Below are 21,092 nucleotides of genomic sequence, written 5' to 3'. Positions count from 1 at the left end.
TCCTTAATTTTTTACGTTTACTTATTTTGTGTGCATGTGTATATGTATGTGGTGGATATATGCTAAGGAGTATGTATAGAGGTCTAAGGACAACTCTTCTTCTACTGTGTACGTCTTGCGAATTGAATTCAGGTCATCAGGCTTGGAAGCCAGCACCTTTATCTACTTAGCCATCATGCCAGCTCTACATTTTATTCTTTTGGGGAAGGGTAGAGGGTAGAAGGAACATGGTAGTGAATAAGCTGTCTGGATGTAGGCCCATCTGTGGAACAAAGACCAGGGTTAATCTTCTGATTTTATACCTTGATAATTCATTCTAGTCATGATCTTTTCTTTTGTACCTAATGTAGTATTTTCTAGTATTCATAATCTTCATTGGAAGAATAGGTATAATTATGTCATCATATCTTTTTCTTAGTGCAATGGAAATGGAAGCACAGGCTTGTTCTACTGCTCAAGTGTTCAAGCAATTCAATTACACATTTTCAAACATGAAGTACTTGTGAGAACATGCATATCATGTCTCTTAAAAATTGCATGCATCAACATGTCTAAACGGATGCTAAAGAATTAAAAAGAAATATGGAAATCATAAGACACATAGAAGATGGAAAGTCAGGAGGAAGATGACCATGAGCATCTGGGTAGCTATGGGATCACAGTTACAATTGTGAAAGGAAATGTTCCCAGAATCCAATTCTTATGTTTACAAAACCAAGAATCAAGTTGTGGAGGAATATGACCTCAGCAATGCTGTTTCTTCATCTGAAGATCTGGCTTAGAGTTAATTCCTTTCACTATCTGACAGATACCTTTCCTACTGTGTATCTTCTTCAAACTCTGAGCCAGGCACACACACAAAGATTTCCAAAAACTGTACTATAGATATACCAGGACATACTACATTCTACGTACAATTTTGAAAGTGAAAAACAAGTCATTGCCCCAGACAACTGGATAGTAGATCCACTGAAGAATAATTTCTATTTATGAAAAGAAATTCTGGATAACCTTAATATAATAGGAGGCTGGTAAATTAGTGTAATAAGTAGATAGCCAATGAAGCTGCTATTTTTCTACTGATATTGATATATACTGCCACTAGAGGGTCAAAAGATAACTATGGTTAAAATGTATACATGCATATTCATGCTATATATACATATACATATATATATACAGACACACACATATATATATATACATACATACATACATACATACATACATACATACATACACACTCCACTAGATACCTGCCAATGACAACAGTACTCATCACTGGGGTGAGGGCATTCATATTTTAATCATTTCCTTAAGTTACACCTGAATTCTTTAGTTTCTAATTTGGAAGCATCCTACTGCTGTCCAAAATGAGAAGAAAGGTGAGTTTTAGGACACTTTCCAAAAACTACACATTTGATTTCCTTGGTCTCATTAGATACAGAGGCAACAGATTTTAGAATTCAATACTTGGGATAGTATTTTTTTACAGTCCGTAGCAGGTTTATCACCTGGACTTTGTGGTCTAGGAAGGAAACACACTGGGTGGATTAACCATCAAGAAGGAGTCCTGAAAAGCCAGCACAGAACTAGCTCAACCCTTCCAAACTCATAAAAGAGGTTTAAACTCTTAGTTTGAGGATGAGGACTAGTGAGTCTATCTACTTTCGTCATTATACCTGAATCTTTCTTAATTCATAAAATAAAGAAAAAGACACTGCTTCCTATTATTGATAATGGAATGTAGGCTTGGACCATGATGCCACTTTCCATGAGTCACACTGGGAGTTTTGGCTTTGAAGTTTGAAGTCTTCTTAATCATGACCCTCTAACATATGCACAAATTATAAATTTGCTATCATAAATCTTAACTTCTTATTTCAAAACTGTGGACAGTAAGGAAAATAGATTAACTCCAGATGTCTCCGCCAGTTTGGTCTAATGATACACTCATACCATGGTCACTTCATTTCCAAAAATTCTGTGGTAATGAAAGACAAAACTACAAGTTTCCACGTGGTGAGATTTTTAGTAAAGTATCTTTTTCTCTAAATCAAATGAAAAAAAAAAGCAAGCACAAGATCTTAAGTACAATCTTTACCTTATATAATTAGGAACAAAAAGACACATTTCTACCCACACAACAGAGCATCCCCCTTGTTTTTTGCCTCTCATACACACTAGAAATTCCGAGCAAAGGACAGAAGCTGATGTACGCTCTCTCCTTGGAACTGAAGAGGAATAATGGAGCACAGAATAGAATGGTATTGGCAGAGACCACTGAGAACGGTGAGACCAATAACTCACGAGTAACAGTCTGCACTAACCGCTTTAATGACCAGTTTAATGGTTTAATGGATAGCACTTTAAAAGGATTTCTGGTACAAGCCTGCTGAAAGCTTGCCTCCAATAAATCTATCATTAACAAAGAACTGGGTTGCTTCATATAACCATAGTTTAATGAATCCAAATACAAAGAAATTATGGCAGTTATAATCCTGTATTGTAGTCCTATATGGGGTTTCTGTACACTATTGTGGGAGAGCTGTCTACATGCTCAAAATGTAAGTTGCCAGTGAAGCAGGTTTTCACCAAGAGAGTGCAGTGCACATTAAACAAACAAAAGCCCACAACCGTGGCATTTATGTGTGCAAAGAAGAAACACCTGAAATTTAAACCCAGATGAAAAAAATGTAACCACAGAAGCGGGTGTCTCTGAGACGGCTGGCCAAATTCTTCATTCGTGTTTGATAGCATCACACTACTTATACTCAGTTAAAGTCCTTTCAAGTCAGGGATTGCCATGCTGTGCCCTTCATGGTGCATCCCACTCACTATTAAGTGTGATAGTTATAATCAGGCATGATAAATAATCCTGAATTTCAACCCGTGGTTGTTTTTCACTCTCCCTGTTGGGAGTTCTCAGTTCTGACTTCATGCTGGAATACTCCTTGCCTGACAGAATTTTCTAATCATTTCTGCTTTTGTAAATCTTTCCTTTCTTAAAGGGTTCACATCAGTCCCACATTCCCAGTCCACTCTTGAGTTGAGAAGATTCTCAAGCATTTGCTCATGTGTCTAACATCTAACATTATAGTATATCCCTGTGGCAATTAGCTAAACATAGTCTGGTATTCTTTTCTCAAAACTGTTTAATTTTATCATTATAACTTATTCTTTGTGGGTGTGTGTGTAAGGAAGTGCCTCACACTATAGTCCACACTGGCCTGGAATTCTCCATGTAGTCCTTGTTGACTTCAAAATGATGAGGGTCCTGTGCTTGGTTCCAGGGTACTGGTGTGTGCCACTACAAAGCTTTCACCTGACTAATCTTTATTCCTTTAATTCCATGATAAGGGCCTGCATAGAAATATAGACCACCATATATCTCTGCCATCTATGAAATAGCTACCCTAGTGTAGCTAACAATAAAATACCCATAAACGTATGTGACTTTCATTCGTTAAATCATAAAATGTAGTTAAATATTATAAGCCTGACAGGGAAGGAGTAGAAGAGGCTTCAGAACATGTCCCAACCCATTCGAACAGCTATCAGTTTTCCAACATCAATTATTAATACTACTAAAAGTGATTCATTGGCTAAACTTGCCTCAAATTTGTGCAAACTGAACAAGGCCTACAATATGCTAAAAGATTGAAAATACTTCTTTTTAGATCCAATGTTGGACATATCTGAAGAAACATAAACTTCCTAAGAAATATATACATATATAATGTTTAATCATTCTTAATGTTATTAAAAAATGAATTCCTTTCACAAAATAAAAATTACTATTAGCATATAAGTAATTAAAAGCAAATGAGAACTTCACTCTGGAAAATATCTGACTTTAGTTCAAACATATGTTGCTTTTAAAGAGATACTTTAGAGAGGAGATAGTCTGCTTTTATTGTGCTGAATATGACGAACTCTAAGTGGAAGATGCATTTTGAAAATACAACAGGATAGCAAACAAAATACAAGGAGGCTAACCATTCTTCAAAACAGCAATGTGGGCAAAGAAATGAACATAAATGGTATGCTCTGAAAGACAAATCCTCCTTTTCCAAGACAGACATTAAAGCCAAGCAGAGCACCTTAACCAGTGATTTAGAGAGCGAGCAGAACATAAAAGATCTATATGATACTGTGGCGGTACCCACACTTCTCTCTGTAGCCCTGCACTTTATCCAGCGGGGGGATTGGGTTGAAATTGTAGCCTACAATGCCGTGCTTCTTAACCGCTCCCACAGCCTCCAGAAACATTAAGCAGTTCTGCCAGGGAAACATAATAAAGAACAAATGCTGTTCCCTAATCTCATTTTACATACACTCCAGTAACAGAACATGAGGGGGAAAATGAATTTCTCTGAGACGGCTCCAAAAGCATAGGAGTCTGAAGTACTTAGTTTTCTGTCCATGGAATGAGCAAATACAGACATTGAAGAACAGCTTTGAGACCTTTGCTCCTGCTCTAACTGCACTAAACCTCCGAGCTTCCTGAATGCCGGGGAAAAAAACCCTACCATCCCTCACCAGTGAATATAAGAAATACAATAAACAAATTCCAAGTCTAATTACAGCAAAGTCAAGCTCACAGCTACATTGTATTTGAAACCTAACAAAATTGTGGCAGAACTAAAGTTTCTTCTGAAATCAAAACAAAACAAAACAAAAACAGAAACAAAAAACTGAAGGGACCACTGGATGCTGAATTCAAGGGCCATGATTGTGTACATTATTCACCTTCTACTCTAGAGTCTAGCAAAGTTCCGGCACATATAAAGAAGCCAGATGATCTGAGGTATAGGAGAGCAGCTAGATGTTAAACTCGTAAAGTACAAAGGCCTCTAGCAAGGCAGGTAATAACGTTCTTAGGATTATTTAAAAACTACCTAATAATTTTCAAATTGGTCTTTCTTGTTCTGGGTGATATGTGAAAAAAAAATGAGCAGCTTTACTTCACAGTGTTGGTCTATTTCTAACAACAATTCTAGTGCTTGCTGTGTGGCATTGTAGCTAGTTAGTTGCTGTGGCAATAATTATAGATCAAACACAAAAGGCTATAACTCTTTCAAGAGCAAATGATACCAAGGACAGATGAAGTCTTAGGAAAACAAAGTGTTCTTTTCATCCAAATATTTTAATGACAAAACTGGAGAAAAATACTGAAGCTACTGGTCTGTGAAAGCTAATAGTGAACTGAGCAAGAGATTACTTCTCTGTCCAATAGCTCGCAAAGCCATTAGCTCAAGGGCAGCTTGGGGTACACAGTGATACCTTGTCTCAAAACAAAACCAAACACAAAACAGGAGTATATAAAATATATCACATAAATTCTTTTGTCTTCTTTCGTTCCTTTTTTTTTTTTTTTTTTTTTTTTTTTTTTTTTTTTTTTTTTTTTGGCTTACAACTACCTTGACTTGTGTTCCTTCCTACTAATAAAAATCACTCACTTTGGGGCTCTGCAAATCCATCAGTAGTTAAGAGCACTTGTTGCTCTTTTAGAAAATCCAGGTTCAGTTTCCAGGACCTCCAGTGTGGCACATAGCCACCTATTGCAGGATATCTAATCTCCTCTTCTCACCTCTGTGGACACTTGCATGCATGTGGTGTGCATATTTGTAAAAATAAAATATATTTAATAAATAGTTAAAAAATTAATAATCACTTCTTCTATATGAATTTTTTGATGAAACACAATTTCCCATTCAGTTTACAATCTGAATTCTCGTACAGAAGGCAAAATAAGTTAGTATGACTTTAAGATCTACTATAATATATTGTATTTTTGCCAGAAATATTTTCTTCCTTTTAGCCAGGGAGCACACTAAGAAAACATCATCTATCATATAATACAATATATGAAAGTCCCTGAATTACCTCAGCAACATCACTAAAAGCAGCTGAAATGTCATCCTTCCAGCAAAGTGACAGAAGCAGACTAGATTAAAATCCTAGGATCCTCAACTACAGCTCAACAGCAGAATCTATGTGCCCCTGAATTACAGCCTCTAGGTCTGCAGGATCTATTCCTTTATTTATTTTTAAGATAATAGGAGAACTTCTGAGCTGTGACAGGATCAATATTGCAAAAACAGAAAAGAAAGACACAAGGAAATCAATGCCCCCTTGCACGGTAACATCCACCATTACCAACAATTAGGCTGAATTTTTTATTCTCCTGATGACAAGGACATCAATTAATTACTTGGAGAGGGGGTGCAATTCCCACTCTCCCAGAGACAGCACCCTAGCTTCTCTGAATTCAAAGGGAGGCAGCGTGTCACCGCTCATTAACTAGACTAATTACACTTCCTCAGTCACTGCGGCATTTCTGCTCTCTGGGTGGAGACAACACTGAACAGACAGCCTGCGAGGGAAGGGCAGTCCACAATGGGAAACCAAAAGGGCAAGCTGATCTCTGTAACATCCACTTATATCTTCTTTTGTAATAATCATGTAAACCAAATACAGGGTGAGGGGAGGTAGACCGAAAGGCCTCCCAGTCGAATCGCCTGCTACTGGGGCTTTTGTCCTTTCTTTAGCTCCTTGTGTGCTATTTGACATGCTTTCATGGACACAAAAGCTGGATGGAGTCACAGCACACGAAACTACTACTACAAAGCCTTAAGAAAGAAATGTGCAAAAACAGTTAGTATGTTCTACCGTCAAAATATGCCAGAATTTGTATCAATCTTTTAAACCACTGGGAGGTTCTTGTATGAAGTTAAGTTACTGAAACCCAAAGGGGAATTCTGAATAGACAAATATTTTTAAAATCTTAAGAGGAATAGTCATATAATATTTTAGTGGTCTTCTGTGACTTTATTTATTATAGTGAACAAAATGTCTTTTGATCCTAGGTCTTAGGGAAATGATGCTGGGTTATGATTTGTCATTTGTGGAAAGGAGGTTGTTGACAGGTAAATATTTTTATCTTTAGGATTCACAGGCCAGTTGATTCAGTCAACTATTGAAATGTCAAGATGAGAAACAAGTAAATGCTACCCACCCCATCTGAGAGTCAAGACTGTGTCTCTGTATCATCTAGTCCCTTAAGCAATTTTTCTTCCTCTGCTTTCCTGCTGGGCAGTGACACTCACAGTTATTACATGTGGCTACAAGAAAAGTTGTTGAATTTGGATGGTGTGTAGTGGGTTTTGCTGGTATTGCTTATTTTTTAATTTAATTTTCTCGGGGAGGGGGCTGACTTCTGAGGCAGAGTCTCCACAACCTAGGCTGGCCTTGAACTTGTTAGAGTGGCAATAAAGGCTCATTAAGAAAAAAAAAACCTTCTGTTCAAAAGAATTTAATCTCTGGCCATGAGACCACCCTCAGGAAAGTGGTCTCACATTAAACTATGGTGAAGAAATGGGAAGAATGAGTTTTTCTTTAATGAACCAGCAGAGGCAATGGATTGTTATGGTCACAAGGTGATCCAGACACCAGACCTGGTGGTTTGTGGTTTACTTTCTAGCTTGACCTAGTAACAGTGATGTGACTATGGGCAAGTTACTTCAGTTCCCTGTGTTCAGTATCTTCTTTTGTAACATGGTATACTAATAGAACTTTCCTCAATGAATTGAAGGAGTTGTTATGGACAATGTATTTTCAAGATGGTTAGTCATGTGAGTACTAACTACCTTGTGGAGCTCTGTAGAGAGGCTAGATATTATTATTATATTAATCTTATATAGTTTAAAATAAAGAAAATAATATGAAAATTACTCTTAAGTTGGCAAGAACAGAAAGAAAGAGGGAGTAAGGGGAGGAAGAATGAATTAAGTATCAAGGGGATGCATAAGCCCTAGCTGGAGCCTGGTCTGATGAATGCCTGATTTAACACTGAGCAAGTGAGAAATAGTTAAGTTTTGATTGTGTTGCATGTATGAACTTTTTAGTTAACGTCAAATGCTTCAACTGCTGCTTTTGTGATGATTATAAAAATAACACAAAGTCAAATCTACAAATTCTTGCAAAGTCTCAAAGCTCAGATGCCTGTCTTTAATTTTCTATATATTCCCCAAACATGATACTATGCTCAACCACAGTTTAGCCTTAGCTAAACATAACAAAACTGCTGTGGAATGTCCTTCTGTATGCTGTGAATGCATGTTGCTCTGATTGGTTGATCAATAAAATGGTGACTGACAAGTAGTCAGACAGGAAGCATAGGTGGGATAAGCAGACAAGGAGAATTCTGGGAAGAGGAAGGCTGAGTCAGGAGTCGCCAGACAGACACAGAGGAAGCAAGATGTGAAGGCAGACTGAAAAAAGGTACCAAGCCACATGGCTAAATACAGGTAAGAATTATGGGTTAATTTAAGTGTAAGAGCTAGTCAGTAATAAGCCTGAGCAAATGGCCAAGCAGTTATAATTAATATAAGCCTCTGTGTGTTTACTTGGGAGACGCAAGTGGGAGAGATTTGTCCTGCCTGTGCTGCTGGGCAGGATACAGAAAAATTTCAGCTACACAAAACCATGGCAAAGAATCCTCCCACTACCACTTTTAAATTTAAAAGTAAATACACAGGTAAGCAATGGAACCCTTGTGATTTGGATAACACATTCTCAGCATCTTCACTCCAACTTCTCATTGTAGCATTACCAAAATTTTCCCACAAAGGTGTTCTCTGGCGAAATAGAAACACAGATACATCGACTGGGTCCTTCAGTTGTTTTTGCGGCATGTTTTATGCTCAGGAGTGGGAAGTAGTTTCCATGACTTGAAAATACTTTGGGGATACTCAGTGCTGACTGGGTACCCTTGTATGGTGACATCCTCTGTGGACGTTACTGGCTATTGTACCTCACAGCAACATGACTATTCTATGGCACTTGCAGCCATGTCACACAGAGGCCAGAGTCCCCAGGGAAGTCTTTCTTTGCCCCATCTCCATGCCTCTGCATGCACATCTCTCTTGACCTAGAGTCTTAGAATTGTAGCAATCATCCTCTCAGGAAAGCCTCTCTTCACTCCTGTCTCACTCCCACTAACCCTTTATAGTTATCAATTTTCATGTTTTCTTAGGCGATTACGGATTCACCTAGGACTAAGTTTATTTCTTGGCCCTTTTTGTTCTGAAGTAAACGTCTGTCAAATAACAGAGGCTATTCAAACAGCCTCCTTATTTAAAACAATTGAGATCTGGGATTATTGTCTAGGGGCACAGACAATAGCAAAGACACCAGAATAGTTTTTGACAAATCAGTAAACATGAATTTTTCTAGATTGTTGTGGATTTTCAAAACATAGATTTCCTTTTTGGAAAGGAGACATTAAATAGGCAAAGAACTCTGAGAACATATTTGTTATTCTCTATCCTCCTTTACCCGTTCCCTTTGCCTAATTGATTCCATGGAGCTCTCTTTTGGAAGAACTAAAGGGAAATATGATGAAAAGCAAAATAACTTGTGAGGGTAAAATCAGTGTTATTAAGTAACTGACATGTTGGCCAAGTGTGCTGAACCAGCTTCTCTACCTGTATCTTATCAAGCAGCACAGTATCAAGGACCACTTCTGCCCTGAGAACAGAGAGAGAGAGGCCAGGTCCAATCACAGTTTGTCTTCATTACATCCTAATGAGGACAAGCAACAACTCTTCTCAAATAAGAGGAAACCAAGGCAAAGTGAAATCATCTGTTCTGGGTTTAAACAATACAAGCTCATAACTGGATGACTGCAAACATGCCTAGGTTTGGGACTCCAGTGCCCTCTCCTGTAGCTGCTTGGTCTCTTGCTTCTCCCAGTCTTTACTTATACTCTGTCTATAAAATACCGATTTCATTTCAAAACCACACTAAAACTTAAAAATGGTATCTCTGCAAATTCTTGCTGTAGCTCTCTTGAAGTTAAAGCTTCTCTGGGAACTACAGACATGTTAGGATTAATTATTTCCTAAGAGCCTTGGGCTCCACATGAAGGCAAGTGGGAAGCCACTCCAGACCATGTCCAGCAGTGCCCAAAGCCCATCAGCAAAAGGGAACTCAAATGAAAGCAAGGTCTGCAAACCTGACAACTACACCTATGTGATGTGAGGTTTCCCTGGGGTGAGCAGGGTTCACAGAAGTAAATACTACACTGCACAGGCTTGGAAGACACATAGTTTGATGTTGCTAAGAAAACAATGAATTTTTTTAAGTGAGTTTAGGAATAACAACTTGGAAAGCTTAAATAGAATAGAGCTCTGAAGCTTGGTAATTTGGCTGCATTTTGAGTTCTTAATATCTGCATGGGTTCAGCAAGAATGAAAGGCTCGGCCCAGATCAGCACTCTGATTCCGGGCAGCGCTTCTAAAATGAGCTGCTGTGTCTTTGTGTCCTGCTACACTTGTTTACAAGCTATAGAATGGCGGCCAACTGGGAAGGGAGTCTCTGTTCCTTTACATCTTAGTTGTTGAGGTTGTTTCTTAACTATGGACCAAAGAAAGCATCTTCTCAGATTGCCAACTGTCAGGTCCATCTTCCTTGTAAAGGCCACACTGGGAGTTTAATCAGTAGGCACTTTTGAGTTCAACCTAAAGGGGCTGCATTAAAATGTATTCACTCCTGTGTGGTCTAAAGATAATAACAAGTCTATTTTCTGAGAGAAAAGGGTCTGAAAATAAAGCTGTGCTGCTGATAGATCAGGTAGAGATGTTGATTGGGAAAGCAGTTCTTTTTACAGAAGACAGTCTTTGTTCTGGGTGCTCCTGTTGTTGGTAATAGCAATTTTGATCACAAGAATGAGGGTTTTTTTTTTTTTTTTTTTTTTTTGGATTGTAAGTTTATTTCAAAATTGATCCAGGAGTACACTTTGGCTAATCATCTGCTGTATGCCCAACGGCAGGCTTGTCATCATGTGGCCAATAACATGCTGAGATGCCTTGACACCTGACCAGGAGGGTCTGAAACACAGTATGATACTGGGCTGAGGAAAGCAAACAATAGTGGGTAATGGTGCTGGCTTCAGCTACAGAGTTTTCTTTCTTCCTTCCTTATTATATTATGTTTTACTTGATTCAGCAAAGCCCTAGGGGTTTGGCCAGCAACAGAAAGAGGCCAGAGTTTTACTGACCTAAAGACACAGACTTCTTTCCAATATTGTTACATTTCTGATTGACTGGTATCTTATATCTGGTGACAAGATTATACTTATTTAATTAATACTTCTTTCTCAGTGGTCTATGAACTATGTGGTATCTTAATGTTGAGCCTATTTACATGTAATGAAACATGTAAATGTTTCATTTTTATCTTTATAAAGATGACTGAGCATTTCTATCAGCAACCCCAATGGGCATCGTTTTTGTACAAGCTTATTTTCATGCTACCTAAGCCAAGGTCCAAATTGTGATAATCTGACTCTAAGGCCTGTGTATTTGACCACTCTTCCGTATTATTTCTACCATTGGCTCAATAAATAGAATACTCTAAGTGGCAGGGAGAGGGATCAAGGCCCAATTTGAGAGGTAGACTTATTATATTCTGTGTCAGTAGGAAATGAACCTGTCTCACAATCCTTCAGTTTTAGGAGAATCTCACATTGACTAGAAAATTTAGATGTTCATCTTCCTCAATTTGAATTATTAATACCAATGAGTTAAAAATTAGTGCTCATTTTTAGTTCATAAAATTATTCATTTTTCATTCTACTACAAACAGACCACAATTTGTTCAAAAATAAAAAAAGCAACAGCAACAACTAACTCTTATTGCCTATGTTTCAATTTTCTATGTTGTAAAAAAGTTAAAAACAGATTTGTGTCATCTACTGCTTTATTTCTTCAGGAAAAGAGAAGTGTTACCCCCTAGAAAAATCCAACAGATTCAAAAGTAGCACATACACACACACACACACACACACACACACACACACACACACACACACACACACGTGCACATGTACAAATAGCTGTGGTTTATTGAGGATACATTTGTTTCTGTGAATATACTGTGGCATCATCAAATATACCAAGAACTTTGTTCTAGGAAAAATGAAAATGTTTTCTTTTGTGGTCACTGCTTTGATGACAGACAATGTTTGTCTCTTCTCTGGAGAAATATAATATTTACCATTGAGGCTAGACAAAGTATCTCTAGAGAAAAGAAATATACCATCAACACGTCTTGGGAAAACCACCAACTATTCTGATGGATAGTTATACAAGGCAAGTGGTAACTTTAGCATCTGCACAGGGTTTCAGCAGAAATATTTTTATCTAGTAGAAGATTATCTTTCCTAGGCTCTATAATCAGGACATAACAAAAAACAAACAGAAAAAGATTTAGTTCTCAAGAGGAGATAGTTCAAATGGAGTCAATAAGAACATCCCATCAGCTCTTGGTTCTACCATACAGTAGGCATAGGATCTTGGGCAAATTTTCTTCCTCAAGCTCATGTTATGAGGTCTCTATACACTTAAAAATTTGGTCTAAACAATGTTTAATGTCTCTACATATCTCAGAAATATCTTCATGTATTTCAATACTCATCAAGGAAACATCAATCTTATTCTTTTTACCTCCTTCACTACATTATGCAGAGTTTATTAAATAATGGTATAATATACATGGCGTTATAGAATCAGAAGATCAAGACTTTTATATCTGGAAAGTTTTTTAGAAGAGCCTCATTATTATTGGCACAAAGGGGATGGAAGATCACTGCCATGAGAACTGCAAGAAATCTTCAGTGGGGGGACACAAATGCTATGATCACAGATATTCATCTTTTTAGACAGTAACAAAACTTGGGTTTGGACTTTATGTCAGGAACAAAAAAGCCAAAGTTGCACTCTAGTGAGGACTTCTGAGAACCAGTTTCTTGTCACATTCTAATTACAATAAAAGGATTGTGGAGAGTTGTTTTAATATAGATTATTAAGATAGTACTACAAATAGAAAGAGCTAGCATTAACAAATCTGAAAGTAGATTTTTGACCACTTCTGTGTGGCCAAAAGAACAGGATGGAGAATGTCTAGAGGGGATTTAAATTTAATCAGAAACTGGTTGGTTACCCCCATAACATTCATGCTATCAGTGGACCAATGTGAGTATCTGTTGTGGAAGACTATTGTGAAACAGTGTGTTCTGAACATGTCAGGGCTGTTACACATATGAACCCACAGCATGCATACGACCTGCACAAAACAAGCCAGTCAAAATTCCAGTGTGTGGGGTGTGGTGGCAAATGAAGTCACACCCACAGCTTCTGAATATAGATCCTGGTTGGTTGCTCAGGCTCTAGTGGATGACACTGCAACCATACCCATGCTGAAAGTACTAATTTGACTCAGTGGGCTAATAAAAATATATATGAAAACTGAAAAGTGATATAGTGACTCAATTCTGGTAGGAGGCATAAGGAAGGATTAGGGAGTGGATTTGAGCAAAATACATTAAATAAATGTATGAAATTTTCAAATAATATTCAAAAATCATTTTAAAGAATTTGTAGGCAAACTGTCAGGAATTGTGAAGGGATTTTGTTGTTCACTGTGTTTCAAGGCAGGTTAATTCCTCAATTCAGACCACAGAGTTTATAAAAACTAGAATATATTTGAATGAGGATTTATAAGTTGGAGAAACTGAGAAACTGAATGTTGAGAACTAAATCAGAAGTCAGATTTTATTTATATCTTCCCAAAGCACCTTGGCCATGATCCCATGAATACTTGCATGCTGGGAGCCCTGACTCATGGCATGGAGCAAATCTGTCTATATGAGTATCTTACTGAGTTGATTTTGCAGGAAAAAAGGGGGCACAGTTAAGAGAGAAAGTTACTCCTGCCAGTCTTTATGTTAATAGGGCACTTGTGGCAATTCATAGAAGGCAGAAAAGTGTACAATTTTGAGAAGGCAGAAAAGTGTACAATTTTGAGTTCAAACTTATCTATTCCTAAACTAGCATTGCTTTATATGATTCCCCAATTGTTCATCTTCACCACAGGCTCTCTATATTTGTGTGCATTATATACATTAAAGATTAAGTTTATTAAGAAATTACTTCGAAAATATGTTCTGATAAAATCCTTAGAATTTTAAACATCAGATTGACTTTACTGTAAAACAAGATTTCATTGGTATACCTGTTTAATGAGAGAATGAATTTCTTCAGAATAGGTATGTAAGACCTTAATATGCACTTTAAACTTTTTGATATATACTTAATGCTTTTAAAGTAATGGATATAATTACCAGCTTTCACTGGTTTCCTTTATTGGAAGCTTCTGGTTTTTAAATTGCCATTTACATACTTACAGGTATGCATTCCCTAATTCTCCTTCCATACAATTTACAGATGAGGGATTTATTATGGTATGCCTCTGTGCAAGGCTACAACTGGACAAAGTATTCAAATCAAAATGCAAATCTGTCTGTATTAAATTGCATGTCCTTTTTACCATCAAAACACTTAGGTCTCTCCATTGTCTGAGACTAGAAGCTCATGACAACTCTGGGCCTTCCACACTGGTCCAATTTCATCTTACCCAATTCTCTACGATGAACAGTCTATACCATCACAAGTTGACTCAATGCTATTTCTCTACATACACTTTCTTGCAAAGATAGCACAGTATCTTGTTAAACAGCAGATTCTGATTCAGCAGATTTGGGACAGTAATGAAAACTCTGAATCTCTAATATTCCCAGGTGATGTCAGTGCTACTCATGTGATCATGAGAACATACTTTTCCTATGTGCCTTTGACTTTGCCCTTGGCAAAATCCTCAGCATTTTTCATCCAAGTTCCCTCATACCACTTCCTCATCTCTATTTACTCAGTTTTCCATCTTGATCTGACAAATTTTCATTAGTTCTTAAGATTAGTTCATTTAGTGCACTTCTTATTTCTAGACATATACAATTGTCTTGACAATCTTAGAAGTATACCTTTAAAAGGTATATTCTCTCTCATGTTCAACACAGCAAGGCAGAAAGAATGCAGCCAGGTGAGAGAAGCACAAAGACAGTTTTAGTGAAGAATTCAGGAAAACGCAGTAGGCTTCTAGCTTTGGTTGTCAGTCTTTGAAGCATCCTTGGACTTCAAGCCTCTGCTTCTCTGATACACCAATAGCTCTTGTGTTTTTCTGAAGTAGTTCTATAGCCACAGTTACCAACTATGTTGGTTTTAATGATAATGGCACTTACAGGCTCAAATACTTGATTATAAATTGGGGAAACTGGGAAGGATTGGGAGGTGTGGCTTTGTTGGAGGAGGTGTGTCACTGGGTATGGGCTTTGAGGTTTCAAAAGCCCACATCATTTCCAGTTTTTCTCTCCCTCATGGCTGTGTCTCAAAATGTAAACTCTCAGTTGATGTAAGCTTTCAGCTACTGCTCCAGTGCCATGCTTGCTTGCCTGATGTAATATTGCCCACCATATTGGTCATGGACATATCCTCCAAAACTGTAAGCTCCAATAAACTCCATAAGCATCTTTGCTTCTGGTGTCTCTTCACAGCAATAGAAAAGTAACTAAGACATCAACAGTGCATCTAGTCTAAACTGTATTTGTGCATATATACTTATGTCTATGTATTGCTAATAATGACTGATGATGTCTGCCAATTGAATCTCAAATATACTAGTGTCTATTTGCCATCTTAAGAAGTGGTGAAGAATGGGAAATCATGTTCTATCTTACATAATCCTAAACAAAAGGAAATCTTCATAGAACCTTCATTAAGTTCTCTTAAATGCTATTTTTAAAATAGAGAACCATGGCTACAATGATTTACCAATTGAGACACTTTATCTAAGATGAAGTCCAGTAAAAAATACCATTTTATCTTTTAAAGGTAGAGACTCAGTATTTATAGCCCAGGTTAGACATAAACGTATGGATAATTATATACCTCCCATGTGCTATGATTATTGACATGTTCTACTATGCTAACTTCTAGGGATCTTAATTTAAAATAGACTAGAATTTCAAATAATGCCATTCTGTTTTTGCAAAACCTGCACTTATTTTGAGTTCTATATGTTTGTAAGCTTAATATGTTGATTTTGAGAGTGGACTTTATTCTGTGCAGGATAGATACTATATTCAAACTGAGATTACTCTTATTTCAGTGACCTTTTCTTCTTGTATGAAAACTTAAAGCATTTAGAATGACTTTAAGATATGAGGTTAAACTCATTTTCCAGGCTACATTTTCATCTATCATTGATTCCAATGATGGGACCTGATGTGCAATTTGACTTGTGTCCCCCTATTCTGATCTCAGGGCCATTGCAAACAAATTTCATGTCTTTAACCTTTGTTTGTTTCTAATTAGGGTGACAAATTTTTGCTTTTGTCAGCTTAGTTTCAATAAACATTAATCCATAGTCATTAAGCCAAAATAATGAGGTGTTTGAAAGCAATGTTTTTCCTTTTATTTTTCTTTACTGAAAATCAGTTTAAATACATTCAAATTTATATGGTAGTAAATAAGAAAGTAGTTTCCCAAATTGTTGCACTGATATTATTATATAAAGGCTTTCCTCTTATTATCACAGATGAGTAGAACACTTAAATATCTCCTTCATGGCTGTTAAGATACAGTCCAGTCAATTCATGCCCAGGGAGCTTTAATCACAGATCATCTTCCTGATGAATGGTAAAGACACTGTGAAGGCTATCATGACAATGGCTGAGGAGACTTGGAGAGTTGTTAATGGCAGTAATGCCAGCATGCAGCTCATAGCTACTTTTAAGGAGTGCTTCTGATCTAAATGATCATTAGATTAGCTTTGCATGGAACATTTCTTGAGAATTTCTACAGTTAAGTGAGGCCAGCTATTTTATTCAATGGATACAAGTAAATTTGCTGGAGAGGTTTGAAGTTCTCCTGGTGGAGGGTAAAGTGTTGGTTTACTGATCAGCTAAAAGATTATAGTTTTAATTTCTGTGACCTATTACATTATTACAAATAAAGACTTAAAGCAGGATCAGGAAGAAGATGTACAGAAAAATAATTATGACTTTACATGTTAAAAATAGGGAACAGTGAAAACTGTTGGTGAAAACTGACCCTTAACTAAGAGTTTCTGTTGCCCCAGGATTTACTCTTCATTTTCTTTCTTCTCATTACTCCAACTCAATCTTTATCCTCAAGCCCCAAATAAGGTACTAGAGCTGTTTTAAAGATTATTGCATCATTTAACAAGAGGGGCTAAACTTTAGAGGAAGAATAGCGAAGAAGTAAGAATCAGGACTTTAAGGAAATAAGACAAGATTTGGTCCAGTATTAATTTCCCGTAATGCTTGAAGAAGAAAAAGGAAAATATGACTGAGTTCATTGGAAAGAAAAAAAAATCCAACTCTGTGTTCTATCAAATAGCACAAAAATGTTAGAATACACAAACTGGAGAGTAACAGTGGACACCAACTCAGATACTTGCTTATCCAGCAGAAAACTAGGAAGCTGGGTATAGTGTCCAAGTCTATGGTCTTAGCTACTCAGGAAGTGGGTAGGATGATCCTAAGTTTGAAGATAGCCTAAGAAACTTAGTGAGATCCTGTCTCAAAATAAAAAGTAAATATCTAGTACATAGCTCAGTGTGAGAGCAGTCTTTAGTATGCCTGCGGGCCTGGATTCAATCACTGTCTACTAGGCAGTGGGGTGGGAGTGAGTAAAAAGAAAGAAGAAACAGAAATAAGCAAAGGAGAGAGAGGGAGAAGAGGAAGGAGAGGGAGAAAAAGAAGAAGACAGGGGGATTTGGAGAATTTAAGAAGGCTATGTAGATAGATTGCCTTGGGCCTCCTGCTTCTCAGGTATGGCATGCCTGAGATTTGTGATCTCTCTGGCCCCTCAATGCTGGATCACCTAGAGATTTCTCACTGCATGTGATAGGACAGACTATTAGACCTGATAGAGAAAGACTATCTTGAACAAGTGCCTTTGAACCTGATACAGCAAAGACAAAGAAAGGTATGTTTAAGACTTCCAGTAAGCAAATCAGTAAAACTCTCCTGATAGAAGCCCTCAATCTGTCATTTGGAGCAATTAGAAGATTTTAGTGGCATATTTAAATCTTGTGCTGCAACACATAAAGTACAAGAACAACGATGCTCATTTAATAGTGATACATGAACAGGTTTCACTGGGAGCCCCTGCTGCTACGGAATACTAAAAATGGCTAGTTTTGCATCATGTTGCTTAACAAATGTTACAGTCACAGTGTCCAAATAAACACACACACACACACACACACACACACACACACACACACACACACTCACATAGAACCCTTTACGGACTCTGGGATATCAGTTAGTTTAGACACAGGCACATTTCTGGTAATCTTAGCACTAGCATTCTTATCCACAGTGGCTGATGATTCAATAAGTATAGAGTTTTCAGGCCATGGGAAACATTTTATTTGTAAATCTAGTACTTATGGGACCAGTAAGATGGCTCAGCAAGAAAGGAGCCTAAATTCCCAGAATCCCATGCAGAATGGGAGACCTGACCACTGCAACTTGTCCTCACACTTCCACATATGCACAATCACACATAACACATGCACACAGAGTAAATAAACCACTACAAAAAGTCTACCTATTCCTGATGATACGATATACAGTATGTTTTGCCGTGAAGATGCTTTTTATTTGTTCGTTTGTTTGGTTTTTGTTTTTTCACTACAGGGTTTCTCTGTGTGTATCCCTGGCTGTCCCGGAACTCACTCTGTAGACCAGGCGAGTCTCGAACTCACAGACATCCACCTGTTTCTGCCTGCCAAGTGCAGGAATTAAAGGCACGTACCATCACCATTCAGTGAAGATTCTTATCAGGAATAAATTAGTTTGCACCTATTTGGAACACTTAGAAGCTTACTGAGTTAGAACATTTCATGGACTTAATATCCCTGCCCCCCCAAAGAAAAGAAAAGAAAAGAAAAGAAAAGAAATATCACTCAATTTACATTGAACAAATATAAAACATTGTATATAAAATGCAGCTATTATATTGATTTAATTATTGATTTATACAAATTGTATCTGATTTGAAGTTGTATTTCAATAAAATGTACTGTTGTTACAAAAATAAAGGCATGCATTCATTGGAAGTTCTGTCACATAAATGAAGTGTATTACCTCATATTCCTGGGAAAACTTCAGGTTGTCATTTGCTTTCAACCTCTCAATATGGTCTGCAAGTTCCAAGATAGGTATTGGAGGATGGCTAGCCATACCTATTGAAAATGAAGAGGAAACACATTTGAATACAAACCAAATGATGCTAACAGTTCCAAAACACAGTGAATGCTGTAGTTAGAAATGGCCTGAAAACATGTGAGTAGTAAAGATGTTTCATGTGAAGAAGCAGGCAGATAGTCTGGTTACTCAAAGCAGGACATGCTCTAAAGGGAGGATTTTGGAACTAAGTAGAAAATTCACCAAGCATATTCCCCAAACTAGCATTCCTAGTGTAGAAGAAAGTGTTACTGAGCTATGAATCAATGAGGTTAGCTAGCAGGAAAAAACTGAAAAGTCGGGCCTGATGTCAACTTCTGCTTTGAGTAATTACTGTTATGCCATCTCAGACTCCTTCTCCTGCACTGTGTGAAATGGAAATTGTGTGGAATTAAATGGTGTAAAGTCAACCAAGGAACAGACAGTGAAGAAGGCCTGAAAGGGAAGGAGGAGCAGCCTGATAGGAAACAGAAAGTGACTTATGTATAATCAAAGAAAACTAACTTGAAAAATGAAGGTTACCAGGGTAACCGGAATCATCTGAACCTGCAAAGGAAATGATGGTGTAAATAAAAATAAAAAAATTGAATGGATTTGTTTAAAAAAATGAAATGGATAGCCTGATACACATTTATAAAGGGCTAATAAAATGCAAGCTTGTGCAGGTTTACCATACAACATGATAGATGAGGATCACTTTAGTATTTCATAAACATGTCAGGTGACAACACTCACATGCAAATATGGACACAGAAAATGACATGCACAACAGCTCATTGACAATGGTTACTGACAACACACCGACACCAAACCAAACTGAACTCAAACATGTTTCCACTAGTAGCAGATTGTAGAGGCCGGGGTTGCAGCCTGCTGGCCATTTATAAATGGCCACACTCCCAACACAGTGGTATTATGCCCCCAGGTCTCGCTCTTCAACCCCCAGCAAACCTACAAGCTACTTCAGGTGTAAACATCTTTGCCCCTGACGGGAAATGAATTCGGGGAAATAAGCACATGATAGATGAAAAGACAAGGGAAGAAAAGAAAAGAAAGCAGAGAGGGGACTGATACATCTTAGTTCAGTCGGCCAGCTGAAGACACACTAATTTCACAGTGTTTGTTAAAAATAATCTGCTGTTAATTTTGATGATTCTTGTGTTTTTCTGATTTTTTTTCTCTCTGTTCACATGATTTGATCTTGTCTCATTGAGATTAATTTTGCAAAAGCGCACCATGAGAGAGAATTGCTGACTCGGATATTAAGAGACACAAATTCCAGCTGGATTGAGACAGTGAACTAACATGCCCCCAGGGAAGCATCTGAAGTAGAAAATTAGGAGTGGGGAGCTCCAACTGGAAGCTCTGGTGATGCTCTGCTGTCACTGCAACTCCTGAGGGGAACAGGCTGGAAGGATGACCATCAGATCAACGTGACAGGATTGCATATGAGTGCTTTAGAAATGGTGTCATTATGTAAAGTCACCCCCTAAGTTCCTTTCTCTGAATGCCAAATTATCAATGGTAATGGTAAACTAAGTTAAAAAAAAACAAACAAAACAAAATAAATTTGCTTCTTCAGGATAATCATTCTATGCTTAGCACAGTGCTGTGATCTATGGCAGCTTTGTGTTCGTGGCTGTGAAGGTCTACTTATAGGAGCCCGAATCTTGGTAGAGAGCCAACAGAAATGAGTAGATTCGATGTCGATCCTCTTTGTTGATGATATAATTATATATTCAGACCAAAATTTTGGAGTTCTTTCTGAAAGTTTTCATATAAATGGTAGAACTGAACTAATTTGCATTCTGTGGAGCAAAAGGGTGGGTGACAACAATCTAGTAATTAAGAGTGAGCTCATCCAGATGAGGCACTCCCCAGAGAAAAGAATGGAAATGCAAAAGCACAAGAG

General features: G+C 37.5%; 1 protein-coding gene across 48 annotated transcripts in view; it reads right to left on the bottom strand.

The window, feature by feature from the left end:
- Window positions 1-21,092, bottom strand: part of Ptprd (protein tyrosine phosphatase receptor type D) — a 2,293,154-nt gene that overhangs the window by 87,893 nt on the left and 2,184,169 nt on the right. For 31 of the 48 annotated variants that reach the window (XM_052717072.1, XM_052717069.1, XM_052717068.1 and 28 more), the window contains 2 exons: window positions 19,685-19,726; window positions 19,082-19,179 (listed from right to left, as the gene is read on the bottom strand). In XM_052717072.1, the coding sequence (XP_052573032.1) occupies window positions 19,082-19,179; window positions 19,685-19,726 (140 nt within the window). The remainder of the gene's footprint in view (window positions 1-19,081; window positions 19,180-19,684; window positions 19,727-21,092) is intronic. The other 17 variants (XM_052717091.1, XM_052717092.1, XM_052717093.1 and 14 more) reach the window with 1 other exon arrangement.

This window comes from Peromyscus californicus, unplaced genomic scaffold (assembly GCF_007827085.1).
Source record: "Peromyscus californicus insignis strain IS unplaced genomic scaffold, ASM782708v3 Scaffold_5__1_contigs__length_169319896, whole genome shotgun sequence".
Taxonomy (NCBI): Eukaryota; Metazoa; Chordata; class Mammalia; order Rodentia; family Cricetidae; genus Peromyscus; species Peromyscus californicus.
The sequence above is the reverse complement of the archived record's forward strand: the minus strand, read 5'-3'. Positions and strand labels throughout refer to the sequence as shown.